The 20,502-nt window shown below is 44.1% G+C and overlaps 1 protein-coding gene across 2 annotated transcripts; it reads right to left on the reverse strand.

Moving 5' to 3' along the window:
• Positions 1 to 706: 706 nt before the first annotated feature.
• LOC123725378 (uncharacterized) lies at positions 707 to 19,318 on the reverse strand. 2 transcript variants are annotated; one of them, XM_045690528.2, is made up of 4 exons: positions 18,726 to 19,318; positions 18,355 to 18,425; positions 17,668 to 17,827; positions 707 to 2,028 (listed from the first exon to the last, which is right to left on the reverse strand). In XM_045690528.2, exons 3-4 carry the CDS (start codon positions 17,822 to 17,824, stop codon positions 1,052 to 1,054), a joined length of 1,134 nt encoding a protein of 377 aa, XP_045546484.2. In that variant the 5' UTR covers positions 17,825 to 17,827; positions 18,355 to 18,425; positions 18,726 to 19,318; the 3' UTR covers positions 707 to 1,051. The 2 variants fall into 2 exon arrangements, with proteins under 2 accessions (XP_045546484.2, XP_045546483.2); XM_045690527.2 differs by having other exon boundaries at positions 18,181 to 18,425.
• Between the last annotated feature and the right edge of the window lie 1,184 nt (positions 19,319 to 20,502).

The raw sequence follows: 20,502 nt of genomic DNA on the forward strand, positions 1-20,502 counted from the left end.
AGCCCGCAAGTAGTTTTAGAACAGCAAGCGACATGGTTTATGAATGGAAAATGCGCCCCCCCAATACGTGACAAGAATAAAAAAAAATCCTGTTTGGTTTAGAAATAGGCAGTTTTCGCTGTAGTAATGGTGCAAGCATGGCGCTAATGAATCTGTACTCAGGAAACAACAGTACAGCGAAGCCTTATCATTACAAAAAGTATTATCTGGGTGATATTTCTTTCTAGGCGCACTGGTGCTCCCGTATTAAAATTCCAGGTCGAACAGGAAAATATTAAGGAGCATGTGCTACTGAAACGGTGGGGGGGGATATTTATTGTCTCTTCTAGGGTGGTGGAACGCCAGGACCTGGCCTGTTTTCCTCTACGCAGACTTACACCTGAGGGGTATACAACAGAAGCTAGAAATGGGCATGGTCTGAAAAACACATATGTAAATTGAGATTTTTGAAAGAACCAGAAAATCCATAGTTATGTCTGGTTCTTTATAAACGTTAGATGGCTACCCCTTATTGCTCCTGCCTTGCAGTACACCCCTCTCAATATTAATATGTACATTATGGATAAATAATGTTGGAATAAGAATTGTACGTTTTCCTCAGTCTGTACATTTGTTTATTTTTTTCCACATACAATGCAAACACAAGAGGAACTATATCACATTTAAATAGCACTTGACTAACACACAGAAATACACAAAGCCAGAGTTCTAAAAAGTTATAATTTAATTAAAAAGCATTACAACTGACCTACTCTATTTTGAAACAGACATACTCACTCCATGTTCAAGTCATGTTAAAAAACATTGAGTTCACTTTGTACAATTTGATTTCATGTGGCATACACAAATATACAGTCAGTCAAAAATATGAGACAAGTGAGTGAGCACTGTATGTGTTAAACACATCAGTTAATTAATGAGTTATGTTAAATCTCTCTTTTCACACTGAGAGCAGTGGTACTTCCCCTGTGTCTGTTACCTCGTGGTCTTTCAGGTTCCCTAACTAGGTAAATATCTTTCCAATATATATTTCTCTCCAATGTGGATTCTTTCAAGGCTTCCCTGCGGAGTGTGTTAGCTCATGTTTTTTCAGGTATCTTGACTGTGTGAAACTCTTTTCACACTGGGAACAGGGGTGAGGCTTCTCTTTTATGTGTGTCCACTCATGTCTTTTCAGGCCCAGTAACTGAATAAAAGTCTTTCCACACAGGGAGCAGTGTAAGGGCTTTTCTTCTGTGTGAATTCTCTCATGTGTTTTCAGGTGCCCCAACCGGGTAAAACTCTTTCCACACTGGGAACAGGGGTGAGGCTTCTCTTTTATGTGTGTCCACTCATGTGTTTTCAGGCCCCATAACTGGATAAAACTCTTTCCACACAGGGAGCAGTGGAAATGCTTCTCTCCTTTGTGTAATATTTTATGTTTTGTCAGGCCCCCTAACTGAGTAAAACTCTTTCCACACAGGGAGCAGTGGAAGGGCTTTTCTCCTGTGTGAATTCTCTCATGTGTTTTCAGGTGCCCCAACCGGGTAAAACTCTTTCCACAATGTGGGCAGTGGTAGGGCTTTTCTCCTGTGTGAATTCTCTCATGTGTTTTCAGGTGCCTCAACCGGGAAAAACACTTTCCACAAAAGGAACAGTTGAAGGGCTTTTCTCCTGTGTGCATTCTCTCATGTTCCTTCAGGCCCCCTAACTGGGTAAAACTCTTTCCACAATTGGAGCAGCAGAAAGGCTTCTCTCCTCTGTGCCTTCTCTCATCCATTTTCAGCTGCCATAACCGGGCAAAACTCTTTCCGCACTGGGAGCAGTGGAAAGGCTTTTCTCCTGTGTGTATCATCTCATGTCTTTTCAGGCAAAATAACATGGCAAAACTCTTTCCACACTGAGAGCAGTGGAAAGGCTTTTCTCCTGTGTGTATCATCTCATGCCTTTTCAGGGACCCTAACCGGGAAAAACTCTTTCCACACTGGGAGCAGTGGTGTTGTCCTGCTGGGTTGGACGTCTCTGGCTCCTCTGAGTCTGGTCTTTCACCTGCCAAAGAAAAATAGTGTTTATTTAAAAGAGAGACCTGAATGAAACAACTGTCTTCCTATGAGGTTGAATCCTAATCACATCCCTCAATAACCTGAGGCCAGTTTTCAAACAATTCATCATTTAAAAAAAGTCTTATAGCAGAGCACTATAATTGTACATATTAAGGACTACTGTATTTAAATCAATGCCATAAGCTGCATCTGATCCACTGGTAATACTGTTTTGTTGGTGACCCACTCTTTGATGGTAAACATCTTATATTGTAGCTTTAAAGGGATACTGCAAGATTCTGGCAACTCGTGTTGGCGCAATTACTGGAAGTCTACAGGCATGCTAGCGGATGCTAGTTAGCATTGGCTAGTGAAACTACCTCTAACTTATTGTTTTGAATTGTTTATTTTCTTTAATTTAACCTTTATTTATACAGGTTTTTCTCATTGAGATAACATCTCTTTTTCAAGAGAGACCTGGTCCAATAGCAGCAGGAGGAACAAAGTTTCAGACAAAACAACTTACATCCACTAACACAACAATAAAACAAAACTATAGACACACATACAGTACAACAATTACATATTATGTAAAAAAACACAAATGTCTTGACTATAAAAACAGCGGTCCTAAAGACAGTTACACTCTTCTATGATATTTACATCGATCAAGTGTTTAAACTCCACCAACGAGACTAGATCATCACATTTTAAAATGTTCAGGAGAGAATTCCAGGACCACGGAGTTGAGCAACAAACTATTTCTCCCATGACCTGTCCTAATTCTTGGTACTGTTAAAAGCAAATGAGAATGGGACCGTAATTGATATTTAATAACCAGCCTGATTAAAAAAAAGAACAGCGTTAAAATGACATTTTACCACGTATGGCCTTATAAATCAGTGTATACCAGTGTTAAAGCCTATGCAAGGTCAATGAGGACCAGCCAACAGCGCTGTAGAGATCACAATGATGTGTTTAGACGTTTTTGATTTGTAATGAACCTGAGGGCCACATGATACACTGAATCAAGTGCTCTCAGGGTAGTGGTTGAGGTCTGCATATATATAACATCAATAAAACCTAAAACCACCAGTAATGTCCATCGTACCAGCTCCTTCCTGGCCTCCAGAGAAAAACAAGCCTTATGCCGGTAATAAAAACCTATTCTCAGCTTGAGCTTCCTTATCAAGTTCTCCACATGAACAGAGCATTTTGGGGCGGCAGGTAGCCCAGTGGTTAGAGCATTGGGCCAGTAACCGAAAGGTTGCTAGATCGAATCCCCAAGCTGACAAGGTAAAAATCTGTCGTTCTGCCCCTGAACAAGGCAGTTAACCCACACACCCAAATATTTGTACACTTTGACTTGCTCTATAGTATGTCCATCCAATGTAGCGATGACATGCCTGGCATTTGAAAATACCATGGATTTTGTTTTACCCAAATTCAAAACCAGATTCAAATCATACAGATTCTGTTGTATGGTGTTAAACGCTCTTTGGGCATTTCAAAAGCTAAAGATAAACTACTACCACTTGAATAAAGAACAGTATCATCTGCATAAAAATGAACATCCACTGTTTCAATAAGATCCCCAATGTTGTTGATATACAAAATGAACAGTGGGCCCAAAATAGAACCTTGCGGAACACCTGAGGACAACTCTATGGACTCAGATTTACAACCATCCGCCATTACACATTGGATACGATTTGATAGGTAATTTATTAACCAATCTAGAGCATATCTAGAGTAATTCCATATCATTTTAACCTTTGCACTAACACAGCATGGTCCACGGTGTCAAATGCCTTCAACAAATCAACAAAGACAGACACACAATGTAACTTCTTGTCAAGAGCACAATGGATGACGTTTAAAACCTTCAATGTTGCTTAAACAGTGCTGTGGCCAGACCTAAAACATGATTGCATTCCATTTAAGATGTTGTTTTCTTGGAAGTAGGCCTTCAGCTGCCTACTAACTAAGGACTCCAGTACCTATGACAGTACAGACGATTTTGATATGGGTCGATAGTTGTCAAGTAGCGAAGGATCTCCACCATTCAGGAGAGGCAGCACAAAAGCAGATTTCCATAACTTGGGGATTTCCTTAACATCAAGCGTGAGGTTAAAAATACATGTTAAGGGGGAGGAGAGCTAGGAACTGTACTGTTGAAGCTAGAAACACAAGCATTTCACTACACTCGAAACATCTGCTAAATATGCAACCAATAACATTTGATTTGATGAACCCTGATTTTATCTTCTATCTTTGTATCTATTTCACTCTTTTCAAAGTGGGGACCCAAAGTTCCTCCACTCATGCCTCCAAAAATAATTGTTCAGCAGGATGCAAGGTAAGACAAATGAGGACTAATGTCTGTCTGATTTGTTAAATCTTTCAGGAGATCCAGAAGCTGTGTGGAGTATTCCAGTGTCTGAACAGAAAACATTCAAATTTAGAACCCCGTTGGTCCAGCAGGCTGTCTAGAACCCCGTTGGTCCAGCAGGCTGTCTAGAACCCCGTTGGTCCATCAGGCTGTCTAGAACCCCGTTGGTCCATCAGGCTGTCTAGAACCCCGTTGGTCCAGCAGGCTGTCTAGAACCCCGTTGGTCCAGCAGGCTGTCTAGAACCCCGTTGGTCCAGCAGGCTGTCTAGAACCCCGTTGGTCCAGCAGGCTGTCTAGAACCCCGTTGGTCCAGCAGGCTGTCTAGAACCCCGTTGGTCCAGCAGGCTGTCTAGAACCCCGTTGGTCCAGCAGGCTGTCTAGAACCCCGTTGGTCCAGCAGGCTGTCATGTGGCGGGAAGACAAAACAGGTCATATACAAAGACCCAAACTTCAAAGTTGACCCACCAGACCTACCTCCCAACATCGCCCCGGGGGACACCAGACCTACCTCCCAACATCGCCCCGGGGGACACCAGACCTACCTCCCAACATCGCCCCGGGGGACACCAGATCTACCTCCCAACATCGCCCCGGGGGACACCAGACCTACCTCCCAACATCGCCCCCCGGGAGACACCAGACCTACCTCCCAACATCGCCCCGGGGGACACCAGACCTACCTCCCAACATCGCCCCACGGGAGACACCAGACCTACCTCCCAACATCGCCCCCCGGGAGACACCAGACCTACCTCCCAACATCGCCCCCCGGGGGACACCAGATCTACCACCCAACATCGCCCCCCGGGAGACAGCAGACCTACCACCCAACATCGCCCCGGGGGACACCAGATCTACCACCCAACATCGCCCCGGGGGACACCAGACCTACCTCCCAACATCGCCCCGGGGGACACCAGATCTACCTCCCAACATCGCCCCGGGGGACACCAGACCTACCTCCCAACATCGCCCCCCGGGAGACACCAGACCTACCTCCCAACATCGCCCCGGGGGACACCAGACCTACCTCCCAACATCGCCCCCCGGGAGACACCAGACCTACCTCCCAACATCGCCCCCCGGGAGACACCAGACCTACCTCCCAACATCGCCCCCCGGGGGACACCAGATCTACCACCCAACATCGCCCCCCGGGGGACACCAGACCTACCACCCAACATCGCCCCGGGGGACACCAGATCTACCACCCAACATCGCCCCGGGGGACACCAGATCTACCACCCAACATCGCCCCGGGGGACACCAGATCTACCACCCAACATCGCCCCGGGGGACACCAGATCTACCACCCAACATCGCCCCGGGGGACACCAGATCTACCACCCAACATCGCCCCGGGGGACACCAGATCTACCTCCCAACATCGCCCCGGGGGACACCAGATCTACCACCCAACATCGCCCCGGGGGACACCAGATCTACCACCCAACATCGCCCTGGTGGAAAAAAAAAAGAAAAGTAAAACAAACTTTAAACCTAACTTTGCAACTACCTTTAGCTAGACAAATAACGGCAGTGTGATGTTGTGGAACGCCATCAAAAACATGTCATGCAATCATTGGTGGTTCAATCATTGGTGGTTGTGTGCAGTGTGAATGATATGCAGACCACCTGGAACAGCACAATTCTCTACCTCAGGGGTGTATTCATACAGGGACACATGGCCATAGACATCAGAATGAATAGAACGGGATTGGAACCTCTAACCCTGACAATTTGACTGGGTACACTTGCAATGGCTGCCTGGTGTTGTCATCAAATCAAAGTTTATTTGTTACATGCTTCATAAACAACAGGTGTAGATTAACATTGAAATGCATCCTTTCAGGCCCTTCCCAACAATGAGAAGAGAAAGAAAATAGAGAAGTAAAACACGTAATAATAAATACACAAATAGTAATGATAACATGGCTGTATACACAGAGTACCAGTACTGAGTTGATGTGTAGGGGTACTAGGTAATAACATGGCTGTATACACAGAGTACCAGTACTGAGTTGATGTGTAGGGGTACTAGGTAATAACATGGCTGTAAACACAGGGGTAACAGTACTGAGTTGATGTGTAGGGGTACTAGGTAATAACATGGCTGTAAACACAGGGGTACCAGTACTGAGTTGATGTGTAGGGGTACTAGGTAATAACATGGCTGTATACACAGAGTACCAGTACTGAGTTGATGTGTAGGGGTACTAGGTAATAACATGGCTGTAAACACAGGGGTAACAGTACTGAGTTGATGTGTAGGGGTACTAGGTAATAACATGGCTGTAAACACAGAGTACCAGTACTGAGTTGATGTGTAGGGGTACTAGGTAATAACATGGCTGTAAACACAGGGGTACCAGTACTGAGTTGATGTGTAGGGGTACTAGGTAATAACATGGCTGTATACACAGGAGTACCAGTACTGAGTTGATGTGTAGGGGTACTAGGTAATAACATGGCTGTATACACAGGGGTACCAGTACTGAGTTGATGTGTAGGGGTACTAGGTAATAACATGGCTCCGGGGTACCAGACGGGGGGGGGACAGGCGGCAGTACACGGGGCAGTACTGAGTTGATGTGTAGGGGTACTAGGTAATAACATGGCTGTAAACACAGGGGTACCAGTACTGAGTTGATGTGTAGGGGTACTAGGTAATAACATGGCTGTAAACACAGAGGTACCAGTACTGAGTTGATGTGTAGGGGTACTAGGTAATAACATGGCTGTAAACACAGGGTACCAGTACTGAGTTGATGTGTAGGGGTACTAGGTAATAACATGGCTGTATACACAGAGTACCAGTACTGAGTTGATGTGTAGGGGTACTAGGTAATAACATGGCTGTAAACACAGGGGTAACAGTACTGAGTTGATGTGTAGGGGTACTAGGTAATAACATGGCTGTAAACACAGGGGTAACAGTACTGAGTTGATGTGTAGGGGTACTAGGTAATAACATGGCTGTAAACACAGGGGTACCAGTACTGAGTTGATGTGTAGGGGTACTAGGTAATAACATGGCTGTAAACACAGGGGTAACAGTACTGAGTTGATGTGTAGGGGTACTAGGTAATAACATGGCTGTAAACACAGGGGTAACAGTACTGAGTTGATGTGTAGGGGTACTAGGTAATAACATGGCTGTAAACACAGGGGTAACAGTACTGAGTTGATGTGTAGGGGTACTAGGTAATAACATGGCTGTAAACACAGGGGTAACAGTACTGAGTTGATGTGTAGGGGTACTAGGTAATAACATGGCTGTAAACACAGAGTACCAGTACTGAGTTGATGTGTAGGGGTACTAGGTAATAACATGGCTGTATACACAGAGTACCAGTACTGAGTTGATGTGTAGGGGTACTAGGTAATAACATGGCTGTATACACAGAGTACCAGTACTGAGTTGATGTGTAGGGGTACTAGGTAATAACATGGCTGTAAACACAGAGTACCAGTACTGAGTTGATGTGTAGGGGTACTAGGTAATGGAGGTAGATATGTACATATAACTAGGAATAAAGTGACAGATAATAAACAATAGCAGCAGTGTGTGTGATGCGAGTCAAAGTTAATGCAGATAGTCCAGGTAGCCATCTGGTTAATTATTTAGCAGTCTTATGGCTGTTCAGGGTCCTGTTGGTTCCAGACTTCACACATCGGTACCTCTTGCCGTACGTGATACAATCATTTCCATGGTAATGTAGAATGTTCATTCAAATGATGCTAACGGATGTCGCTCTTGAAATGGAATGGATTTTTTGTAATGTCAGTTGAGTTGATGCAACAAATCATAGCACAGACTGATGGGAACACTTCCTGCTTTTACTTCCTGCTTTGCCCCAATGGGAACAGTCGCAATGACCGACAGTCCTCCCATTATGACATCATCGTCTTGAATGGGAACACCCGTTCTGTTCAATGAGGGGATTTGATTCATCTGGCGCCCAGTGAGGCTTGTTTTACAACCTGGTAAAGTTCTGGAACCAGGCTGCCTCCCAGGTCTGAGCCAGCACATGGAGTAATGAGGAGGATTCTGTGGGAAGATCTCAATTGCATACTCCTCACGTCGCCTCTGCTCATCTCCTTCTCAAAACACACATTGGATGAGAGACAGAGGTCCTCTGGATTTCTCATCCAATGCGTTTTGAGAAGGAGAGAGGACACAAAGACTATGCAATTGGGATCTTCCCTGCGTTTTACATAAACCCCACAGTTCTCAAACATTGTACCTAGAGATCTACCGTCCTCTAGGTTCTCAATCCAACCCTAATCAAGCCCAGCTGTTGGAGTGAAAATCTACAAGATGGTTGCTCTCTAGGTACATGTTTGTAAATCCCTGGTCTAACTAATGCTGAGTGACACTGCGAATTGCTTAGTAACTGTGTAATTGTTGTTTTATGTTTTATAATTTAAAAAAAATATGAACAATTGAATGTTAACTACAATGTTATTTCTTGAAAATGTTATTCGTATAAGACGGTATGAGCCTCAGCTTCCTGGAATCCAATGTAGCTGCTGTTTCTCTCCAAAACTCTTGAACGTGCCGTCCTTGGCCAGCTCTCCTGCTATCTCTCTCAGAATTACCTTCTCGATCCAAATCAGTCAGGTTTCAAGACTGGTCATTCAACTGAGTCTGCTCTTCTCTGTGTCACGGAGGCTCTCCGCACTGCTAAAGCTAACTCTCTCTCCTCTGCTCTCATCCTTCTAGACCTATCTGCTGCCTTTGATACTGTGAACCATCAGATCCTCCTCTCCACCCTCTCCGAGTTGGGTATCTCCGGCGCGGCTCACTCTTGGATTGCGTCCTACCTGACAGGTCGCTCCTACCAGGTGGCGTGGCGTGAATCCGTCTCCGCACCATGTGCTCTCACTACTGGTGTCCCCCAGGGCTCAGTTCTAGGCCTTCTCCTATTCTCGCTATACACCAAGTCACTTGGCTCTGTCATATCCTCACATGGTCTCTCCTATCATTGCTACGCAGACGACACACAATTAACCTTCTCCTTTCCCCCTTCTGATAACCAGGTGGCGAATCGCATCTCTGCATGTCTGGCAGACATATCAGTGTGGATGACGGATCACCACCTCAAGCTGAACCTCGGCAAGACGGAGCTGCTCTTCCTCCCGGGGAAGGACTGCCCGTTCCATGATCTCGCCATCACGGTTGACAACTCCATTGTGTCCTCCTCCCAGAGTGCTAAGAGCCTTGGCGTTACCCTGGACAACCTGTCGTTCTCCGCTAGCATCAAGGCGGTGACCCGATCCTGTAGGTTCATGCTATACAACATTCGCAGAGTACGACCCTGCCTTACACAGGAAGCGGCGTAGGTCCTTATCCAGGCACTTGTCATCTCCCGTCTGGATTACTGCAACTCCCTGTTGGCGGGGCTCCCTGCCTGTGCCATTAAACCCCTACAACTCATCCAGAACGCCGCAGCCCGTCTGGTGTTCAACCTTCCCAAGTTCTCTCACGTCACCCCGCTCCTCCGCACACTCCACTGGCTTCCAGTTGAAGCTCGCATCTGCTACAAGACCATGGTGCTTGAATACGGAGCTGTGAGGGGAACGGCACCTCCGTACCTTCAGGCTATGATCAGGCCCTACACCCAAACAAGGGCACTGCGTTCATCCACCTCTGGCCTGCTGGCCCCCCTACCTCTGCGGAAGCACAGTTCCCGCTCAGCCCAGTCAAAACTGTTCGCTGCCCTGGCACCTCAATGGTGGAACAAGCTCCCTCACGACGCCAGGACAGCGGAGTCAATCACCACCTTCCGTAGACACCTGAAACCCCACCTCTTTAAGGAATACCTGGGATAGGATTTAGTAATCCTTCTAACCCCCTCCCTCCCACCTACCCTCCCCCCCAAAAAGGATATAGATGTACTATTGTAAAGTGGTCGTTCCACTGGATATCATAAGGTGAATGCACCAATTTGTAAGTCGCTCTGGATAAATGACGTAAATGTAAAAAATGTAAATGTTGTGGTCAGGGTAGTTAGAAATAACTTCTGCCACCAAAAGCTGGCATGACCCGTCGATGGCATTGACCTAGATGTTCTCCCCTCAGAATCCACTCCAGGGTGAGGACCCGTCGATGGCCTTGACCAAGATGTTCTCCCCTCAGCATCCACTCCAGGGTGAGGACCCGTCGATGGCCTTGACCTAGATGTTCTCCCCTCAGCATCCACTCCAGGGTGAGGACCCGTCGTTGGCCTTGACCTAGATGTTCTCCCCTCAGCATCCACTCCAGGGTGAGGACCCGTCGATGGCCTTGACCTAGATGTTCTCCCCTCAGCATCCACTCCAGGGTGAGGACCCGTCGATGGCCTTGACCTAGATGTTCTCCCCTCAGCATCCACTCCAAGGTGAGGACCGGTCGTTGGCCTTGACCTAGATGTTCTCCCCTCAGCATCCACTCCAGGGTGAGGACCGGTCGTTGGCCTTGACCTAGATGTTCTCCCCTCAGCATCCACTCCAGGGTGAGGACCCGTCGTTGGCCTTGACCTAGATGTTCTCCCCTCAGCATCCACTCCAGGGTGAGGACCGGTCGTTGGCCTTGACCTAGATGTTCTGCTGCATTGTCAGTCTGATATTCTACCTCCTCCATTATCGTAATAAACAGGTCCCATTGTTGACAGCCGAGACATTCACTGTCTGTTGGTAGAGGTAGGCATCTCACGCAACTGCACCACCAGTCACCATGTGTTCTGTGTGGAGTAAAGGTGGTCTAGAGTTTTTCCCCTCTGGTTGCACATTTAACATGCTGGTAGAAATGAGGTGAAACGGATTTAAGTTTCCCTACATTAAAGTCCCTGGCCACTAGGAGCGCCACCTCTGGATGAGCTTTTTCCTGTTTTCTTATGGCCTTATACAGTTTGTTGGCACCATCCCTTCGGTGAAGCATGGTGGTGAGACCTGAAAATAGCTGTGCAGCGACACTCCCCATTCAAACTGACAGAGCTTGAGAGGATCTGCAGAGAAGAATGGGAGAAACAAGTGTGCCAAGCTTGTAGCGTCATACCCACTTAGACTCGAGGCTGTAATCGCTGCCAAAGGTGCTTCAACAAAGTACTGAGTAAAGGGTCTGAAAAGTTATGTAAATGTAATATTAGTTTATTTTTAAAACATTTGCAAAAATTTCTAAAAACCTGTTTTTGCTTTGTAATTATGGGGTATTGTGTGTAGATTGAGGGGGAAAAAAAACAATTACATTTTAGAATAAGGCTGTAACGTAACAAAATGTGCATAAAGTCAAGGGTTCTGAATATTTACTTTCCGAATGCACTGTATATGTTTAGCTTAGATGTGCTCCATTTAAACAGTGGACCAAATTATTCAACTCAGTTTCTCCTTCAAGCACCATCTCTCAATCCGTCCTGTGTGTCGTGCGGCAGCATCACAGTAGTGGAAACCACGATTGTTCTCAGGGCAGGCCTGGTTGTAGCTAAATATGTCCGAGTCGCATCGGGACAGTTTTAGCATTTTAGCTAACCTAATTCTACTAACCTGCCACGTTAATTATCCTAACCTTAACCTAATTCTACTAACCTTAACCTAATTCTACTAACCTACCACGTTATTTGCACAAACCTACCATGTTAATTATCCTAATTCTACTAACGTGCCACGTTATTTGCGCTATCCTGCAACGTGAATTATCCTAACCTGCTATGAAGGTCACTTATGCTAGTCAAAACCGGCAGACGTGCCCTAAGAACAGTCTTGGTTTCTACTAATGCGCCACAGCGCTCTAGGCAGAGACCCCGTTTATAGCTCAGTGGCAGAGACACTGCAAATTGAACTCGGTGAGACACTCCTAAATTGATAGTGCAGTTTGTTTAGTCAATTTTACAGCTAGCTAGCTAGCTACTTCACATGCAAGGAACAGAGCGCAGGCTTTTTTTGCGCCCTTCTCAAATCATCAATAGCCTCTAGTCGCATCATGCAGCCCATATATCTTCTGATTTCTAAGACATTCTAAGGTTTGTGTCATTCACAAATAGTTGAGAAATGGCTCAAAATCTAGCATCTATGACCTGTTTCAAATGATCACCTTTACACTCAACATAGTCACTTCATATGCACACTCTCGCTCCGGAATGGGAAAAATATCCTTTCTATTCAGCCAAGTTAAATTATATCCTTCTTATTATAAAATAGTAACAGGAAACAGAGGTTTGGGCACCGCTGACCTAGAATCACTTGGAGTAAGGTTACCGATGTCACTAATACATGAAACAGAAATTAGAATTCGTATTTTAACCTGTTAGGGCTAGGGGGCAGTATTTGCACGGCTGGATAAAAAAATGTACCCGATTTAATCTGGTTACTAATCCTACCCAGTAACTAGAATATGCATATACTTATTACATATGGATAGAAAACACCCTAAATTTTCTAAAACTGTTTGAATGGTGTCTGTGAGTATAACAGAACTCATTTGGCAGGCAAAACCCTGAGACATTTTCTGACAGGAAGTGGATACCTGATGTGTTGTATTACCTTTAAACCTATGCCATTGAAAAACACAGGGGCTGAGGAATATTTTGGCACTTCCTATTGCTTCCACTAGATGTCACCAGCCTTTACAAAGTGTTTTGAGTCTTCTGGAGGGAGATCTGACCGAACAAGAGCCATGGAACGATGATGGCCCATTAGACACCTGGCGCGCGAGTTCATGTTGGGTACCCTCGTTCCAATACGTTATAAAAGAGAATGCATTCGTCCACCTTGAATATTATTCATGTTCTGGTTAAAAAAGGCCCTAATGATTTATGCTATACAACGTTTGACATGTTTGAACGAACGTAAATATATTTTTTCCCCTCGTTCATGACGAGAAGTCCGGCTGGCTTAGATCATGTGCTAACAAGACGGAGATTTTTGGACATAAATGATGAGCTTTTTTGAACAAAACTACATTCGTTATGGACCTGTGATACCTGGAAGTGACATCTGATGAAGAGAATCAAAGGTAATGGATTATTTACATAGTATTTTCGATTTTAGATCTCCCCAACATGACGTCTAGTCTGTATCGCAACGCGTATTTTTCTGGGCGCAGTGCTCAGATTATTGCAAAGTGTGATTTCCCAGTAAGGTTATTTTTAAATCTGGCAAGTTGATTGCGTTCAAGAGATGTAAATCTATAATTCTTTAAATGACAATATAATATTTTACCAATGTTTTCTAATTTTAATTATTTAATTTGTGGTGTTGACTTGACTGCCGGTTATTGGAGGGAAACGATTTCCTCAACATCAATGCCATAGTAAAACGCTGTTTTTGGATATAAATATGAACTTGATAGAACTAAAAATGCATGCATTGTCTAACATAATGTCCTAGGAGTGTCATCTGATGGAGATTGTAAAAGGTTAGTGCATCATTTTAGCTGGTTTTATGGTTTTGGTGACCCTGTCTTTGAATTGACAAAACATTACACACAACTCTTGTAAATGTACTGTCCTAACATACTCTAAATTTATGCTTTCGCCGTAAAACCTTTTTGAAATCGTAAAACGTGGTTAGATTAAGGAGATGTTTATCTTTCAAAGGGTGTAAAATTGTTGTATGTTTGAAAAATTTGAATTTTGACATTTATTTGGATTCAAATTTGCCGCTCTTGAAATGCACCTGCTGTTGATGGAGTGCACCACGGGTGAGACGCTTGCGTCCCACCTAGCCCATAGAGGTTAACGTTTGGTTCATGCATGTGACAGACCAATACCTCACGAGGCTTCTTCTCCAAGCTGAGACCTTGAAACTGAGATATCCCTTTCATTCTCAAAACAAGGGTCTGGGCGTATTGCCAAATTGCAGATACTTATAGTGAGGGTTCGTTCAATCAGTCACTTACATGAACACAGACATTGGTTATTAGAAAAGCACAAACATAACATTTTCCATCACAATAGCATCAGAGAGGAAGAAGTGAAGCGAGAGGTTTCACTCTCGTCAAAATATGCCTAATGCATTTCTATCGGCTTATTTTGGACCAGAACTTGTCGCCTGCCTTCACGCCATTGGGACAACTCCCATTGTTAGGGCGGAGACTTGAGAATTTTGTCATAATATACAGATCTCTGATAGTATTTTCTTGTTGTCACATCCTTTTACTGTTTGGGGAAAAAAATGTAACAGTTTGTTGACTGCTTAATAAGGGTGGGTTAGTCGACATCAAAATTAATCGAAATTTGTATCCCTAGACAAAATATCTTTCTGAAACAGAAATGGCTGTAATAATCTTGTTTACATGGACACATCTGAACTCAGTTTACCTGATGGCACTGATAAATGCAGAAATATCGCCTTTTCAAAATATATCTTCTGCCACAGCTATTATGTTATTTTTGTGAAGCATATTTGATTCTGAGTTCAGACATATACTGTATAACGTTATGTGAAAACGACTTCTGAGACGCAAACCTTTAGTTGTTTCCGGACTCACTTCACTCGCGCTAAAGGCTCGCAAACATTTAGTTGTTTCCAGACTCACTTCACTCGTGCTAAAGGCTCGCAAACATTTAGTTGTTTCCAGACTCACTTCACTCGTGCTAAAGGCTGGCTCGGGTGGGACGCCCACCTAGCCCATAGAGGTTAAAGTTCCCTGATTTTAAAATCAGTATTTCTGTTAATAATTTACATTTTTTATTGATTCTTATCCACATGTTGTCACGTCCTGACCAGTAAAAGAGGTTGTTTGTTATTGTAGTTTGGTCAGGGCGTGGCAGGGGGTGTTTGTTTTGTGTTTCGGGGGTTTTTGTATATGTTCTATGTTAGTATATTTCTATGTCCGTGTCTAGTTTTTCTGTTTCTATTTTTGGGGTTTTTGTTTGACCTTCAATTGGAGGAAGCTGTTTCTTGTTGCCTCTGATTGGAGGTCCTATTTAGTAGAGGTTTTTCAGCTTGTGTTGGTGGGTGGTTGTTTTCAGTCTAGTGTTTTGTACCTGACGGAACTGTTCAAGCTGTCGTTCATTTTTTGTTTTGTTTACGTGTTCAATAAAAGTTAAAAAACCTGCATGTTTAGTTAATATTGCCTGCTAACATGAATTTCTTTTAACTAGGGAAAATGTGTCACCTCTTGCAACAGAGTCAGGGTATATGCAGCAGTTTGGGCCGCCTGGTTCGTTGCGAACTGTGTTTAGACTATTTCTTCCTAAAAAAGACAGCCAACTTCGCCAAATGGGGGATGATTTAACAAAAGCGCATTTGCGAAAAAAGCACAATCGTTGCACAACGATACCTAACCATAAACATCAATGCCTTTCTTAAAATCAATACACAGAAGTATATATTTTTAAACCTGCATATTTAGCTAAAAGAAATCCAGGTTAGCAGGCAATATTAACCAGGTGAAATTGTGTGACTTCTGTTGCGTTCATTGCACGCTGAGTCAGGGTATATGCAACAGTTTGGGCCGCCTGGCTCGTTGCGAACTAATTTGCCAGAATTTTACGTAATTATGACATAACATCGAAGGTTGTGCAATGTAACAGGAATATTTAGACTTAGGGATGCCACCAGTTAGATAAAATACGGAACGGTTCCGTATTTCACTGAAAGAAAAAACGTTTTCGAGATGATAGTTTCCGGATTTGACCATATTAATGACCTAAGGCTCATATTTCTGTGTGTTTATTATATTATAATTAAGTCTATGATTTGATAGAGCAGTCTGACTGAGCGGCGGTAGGCAGCAGCAGGCTCGTAAGCATTCATTCAAACACCACTTTCGTGCATTTGCCAGCAGCTCTTCGCAATGCTTCAAGCATTGAGCTGTTTATGACTTCAAGCCTATCAACTCCCAAGATTAGGCTGGTGTAACCGATGTGAAATGGCTAGCTAGTTAGCGGGGTGCGCACTAATAGCGTTTCAAACGTCACTCGCTCTGAGACTTGGAGTAGTTGTTCCCCTTGCTCTGCATGGGTAACGCTGCTTCGAGGGTGGCTGTTGTCGATGTGTTCCTGGTTCGAGCCCAGGTAGGGGCGAGGAGAGGGACGGAAGCTATACTGTTACACTGGCAATACTAAAGTGCCTATAAGAACATCCAATAGTCAAAAGTATTTGAAATACAAATCGTATAGAGAGAAATAGTCCTATAATTCCTATAATAACTACAACCTAAAACTTCTTACATGGGAATATTGAAGACTCATGTTAAAAGGAACCACCAGCTTTCATGTGTTCTCATGTTCTGAGAAAGAAACTTAAACGTTAGCTTGCTTACATGGCACATATTGCACTTTTACTTTTTTCTCCAACACTTTTTGTTTTTCCATTATTTAAACCAAATTGAACATGTTTCATTATTTATTTGAGGCTGAATTGATTTTATTGATGTATTATATTAAGTTAAAATAAGTGTTCATTCAGTATTGTTGTAATTGTCATTATTACAAATAAATACATTTTAAAAAGTTTTTAAAAAAAGAGAAGAAAAATATTTTGCTGAATAATCGGTATCGGCTTTTTTTGGCCCTCCAATAATCGGTATCGGTATTGAAAAATCATAATCGGTCGACCTCTAGTTGAAACGCCTCCTGACTAGCGAGATGACAAGCCAGTACGGGTGAAACGCCTCCTGACTAGCGAGATGACAAGCCAGTACGGGTGAAACGCCTCCTGACTAGCGAGATGACAAGCCAGTACGGGTGAAACGCCTCCTGACTAGCGAGATGACAAGCCAGTACGGGTGAAACGCCTCCTGACTAGCGAGATGACAAGCCAGTACGGGTGAAACGCCTCCTTTCTAGCGAGATGACAAGCCAGTACGGGTGAAACGCCTCCTTTCTAGCGAGATGACAAGCCTGTACGGGTGAAACGCCTCCTTTCTAGCGAGATGACAAGCCAGTACGGGTGAAACACCTTCCGACTAGCGAGATGACAAGCCAGTACGGGTGAAACACCTTCTGACTAGCGAGATGACAAGCCAGTACGGGTGAAACACCTTCTGACTAGCGAGATGACAAGCCAGTACGGGTGAAACGCCTCCTTTCTAGCGAGATGACAAGCCAGTACGGGTGAAACACCTTCGGACTAACGAGATGACAAGCCAGCACGGGTGAATTGCCTTCTGACTAACGAGATGCCACCAATCAGTGCACAATTACTTTTGCAAAAAGCAGTTTGTGAGTAGTTTCAAAACTAATGAGCTGCTATACAACAGTGAATACACTGACCACAGAACTGTAACAGAAGCAGATTGTAGTCTAATCCACACACCACTGTTCTTACTTGAATCTGAATCTCCCTCTTCTTCTCCTCTCACAGTTCCACTCAGACCCGGTGTTTTCCTGCAGTCGACCAGCTGCACAGACACCCTCTTCAGACCCCACAGTAAGGCAGCAGTGGGAGAGGCACGACCTGGGGACCCTGGGAGAGGGAAAGACATGTCCTGGAAACCACAAAAATAAACAATCAATTTAGGGTGGGAAACACTCTCCTACCTTGATTCCTCTCCTTCTCTGGACTATAAATGCATTGAAGGAGAAAGTCCCGATGAGGAACCTCAGATCAGAAACACTCCTACCTTGATTCCTTGGTTCCTCATTCTCTGGACCTCCTGCTATAAATGCATTAGAGGAGAAAGTCCAATCAGAATCACCTGTATTTGCCAGAAACATTCACATATATCAGTATTTGAATGAACCTCAAATATTCTCCTCCAATGCATTAATAGAAGGAGGTCCAGGAACCAAGGAAGGACTGTTGAGAACCAGAAACACTTTGTGACTGGGATGTACTCACACCACACCCCCTCTGCTCTGGGGTGTGGCACTCTGGAGCCGACTCTGCTTTCAGCCTGTTGCTAGGAAACCAATCCTTGTCTTTCACGTCCCATTCGTTGTCGCAGTGAATAGAATCCTCATCACCACCAAACTGTCTGGGATTCACGGGTACCACAGTAGATACATCCTGTACCTTTCTGATGTCCTCCTCCACTGTAGAGCCCTGGGAGGGCCAGAAAACTGCATATTGCCTCGTTTTTGGATCTGTAAAAGGGAAGAGAGTTTGACTACCGGTAAAAACAAAGGTTATAGCTTGCTCTCTCTCATCTGATTCCAAACATATCACTTATCATCCTAGGACCTTCAGTTGGAGAGCAATAGACGAGCGAACTCTGAATACAAACTAAACCAAAAACATAAATCCACATTTTAAAAAGTACTCTTTTTTGTTTGTTTACGAGGTCAGTAGAATGGCCCTTTAAAACCACACCCTGGTTCAACTGCATAGCGTGTCCCGTTAAGACATACTCACTGCATAGCGTGTCCCGTTAAGACAATACTCACTGGTGTTAATCGGATCTTCAGTCTCCTCCTCTTTCACTACAAAAGGTTCTTCTTCTTTCAATGTGATATCCTCCTCTATCTCATTTTTAATTCTGAAAGCATCTACCTCCCCTTCTTCCACTATGACAACCTCTATCCCCTCTTCCTCTTTCACTGTGAAAAGCCTCTATCCCCTCCTCCTCTTCCTCCTTTTTAATTCGAAACGCTTCTTCCATTCCTATCACTGTAATATCCTCCTCTTCTTCTTCTTTCACAACAATGTTCATCCCCAGAGCTGCTTTCTCCGTCCAGCAGACCTCTTCATTAGCAGGAGGAGAGTAGCTTTGTGAGCTCATTGTCAGGGATGTTAGCTAGCTAGCTATCATTAGCGACTACCCTAGTGCTAGGCTCGGTAACACATTTGCAAATTTAACACGCAAATTACGTTTAAATGAAATAGTAGATACTTTAACAGAACTGTGTTTAAATCACTGGGATGGATTTGTGTAGCTACACAAACATGGTGTACAGAGCTTATGTTTGTATTTCTTGTCGGTTAGCAAGCTACCGAGGTGGTTGAACCGTGTCGTTCCAGAAGCGTCCAAAGCAGTCGGTCGTCACTAGTTACCACAGCCACAAAGTCAAAAACCCCACCCATTTCAACAATTTATCTTCTTCAAATTTGATTTCAACCTTAACCCTAAACACACTGGTAACCTTATGCCGAACCCTAAATGAAGACCAAAAAGAAAATGTTTTCTTTTCATACATTTTTCGATATAGCCAATTTTGACTTTGTGGCTGTGGTAACTAGTGGAAACGGGAGAAGCATCACCTGAAAAACTCACTTCGCCATCTGCTGACTGGCGTGGGTAACGCAGTTTATAAAAAGATTCACTACATCAAATCAAATTGTATTGGTCACATACACATGGTTAGCAGCTGTTAATGGTCACATACACATGGTTAGCAGATGTTATTGGTCACATACACATGGTTAGCAGCTGTTTAATGGTCACATACACATGGTTAGCAGATGTTATTGGTCACATACACATGGTTAGCAGATGTTAATGCGAGTGTAGAGAAATGCTTGTGCTTCTAGTTCCGACAATGCAGTAATATCTAACAAACAATGTAACAAATTCACAACAACTACCTTTTACACACAAATGTAAGGGATGAAGAAGAATATGTACATATAAATATATGGATGAGCGTTGGCCGTGTGGCATAGGCAAGATGCAGTAGATGGTATAGAGCAGTATATACCTGCTCCTTTTTCTCTCTCTTCTGGACGTCACAGACGACCAATTCTTATAGCTTTTAGCCGTACCCTCATACTTATTCTTCTCTGCTCCTCTGGGGATGTAGAGGTGAATCCAGGCCCTGCAGTGCCTGGCTCCACTCCTACTCCCCAGGCGCTCTCTTTTGATGACTTCTGTAACCGTAATAACCTTGGTTTCATGCATGTTAACATTAGAAGCCTCCTCCCTAAGTTTGTTTTATTCACTGCTTTAGCACACTCTGCCAACCCGGATGTCCTAGCTGTGTCTGAATCTTGGCTTAGGAAGTCCACCAAAAACTCTGAAATCTTCATCCCTAACTACAACGTTTTCAGACAAGATAGAACGACCAAAGGGGGCGGTGTTGCAATCTACTGCAGAGATAGCCTGCAGAGTTCTGTCCTGCTATCCAGGTCTGTACCCAAACAATTTGAACTTCTACTTTTAAAAATCCACCTCTCCAAAAACAAGTCTCTCACCGTTGCCGCCTGCTATAGACCCCCCTCGGCCCC

Source organism: Salmo salar, chromosome 12, assembly GCF_965601325.2.
Source record: "Salmo salar chromosome 12, fSalSal1, whole genome shotgun sequence".
Classification (NCBI taxonomy): Eukaryota; Metazoa; Chordata; class Actinopteri; order Salmoniformes; family Salmonidae; genus Salmo; species Salmo salar.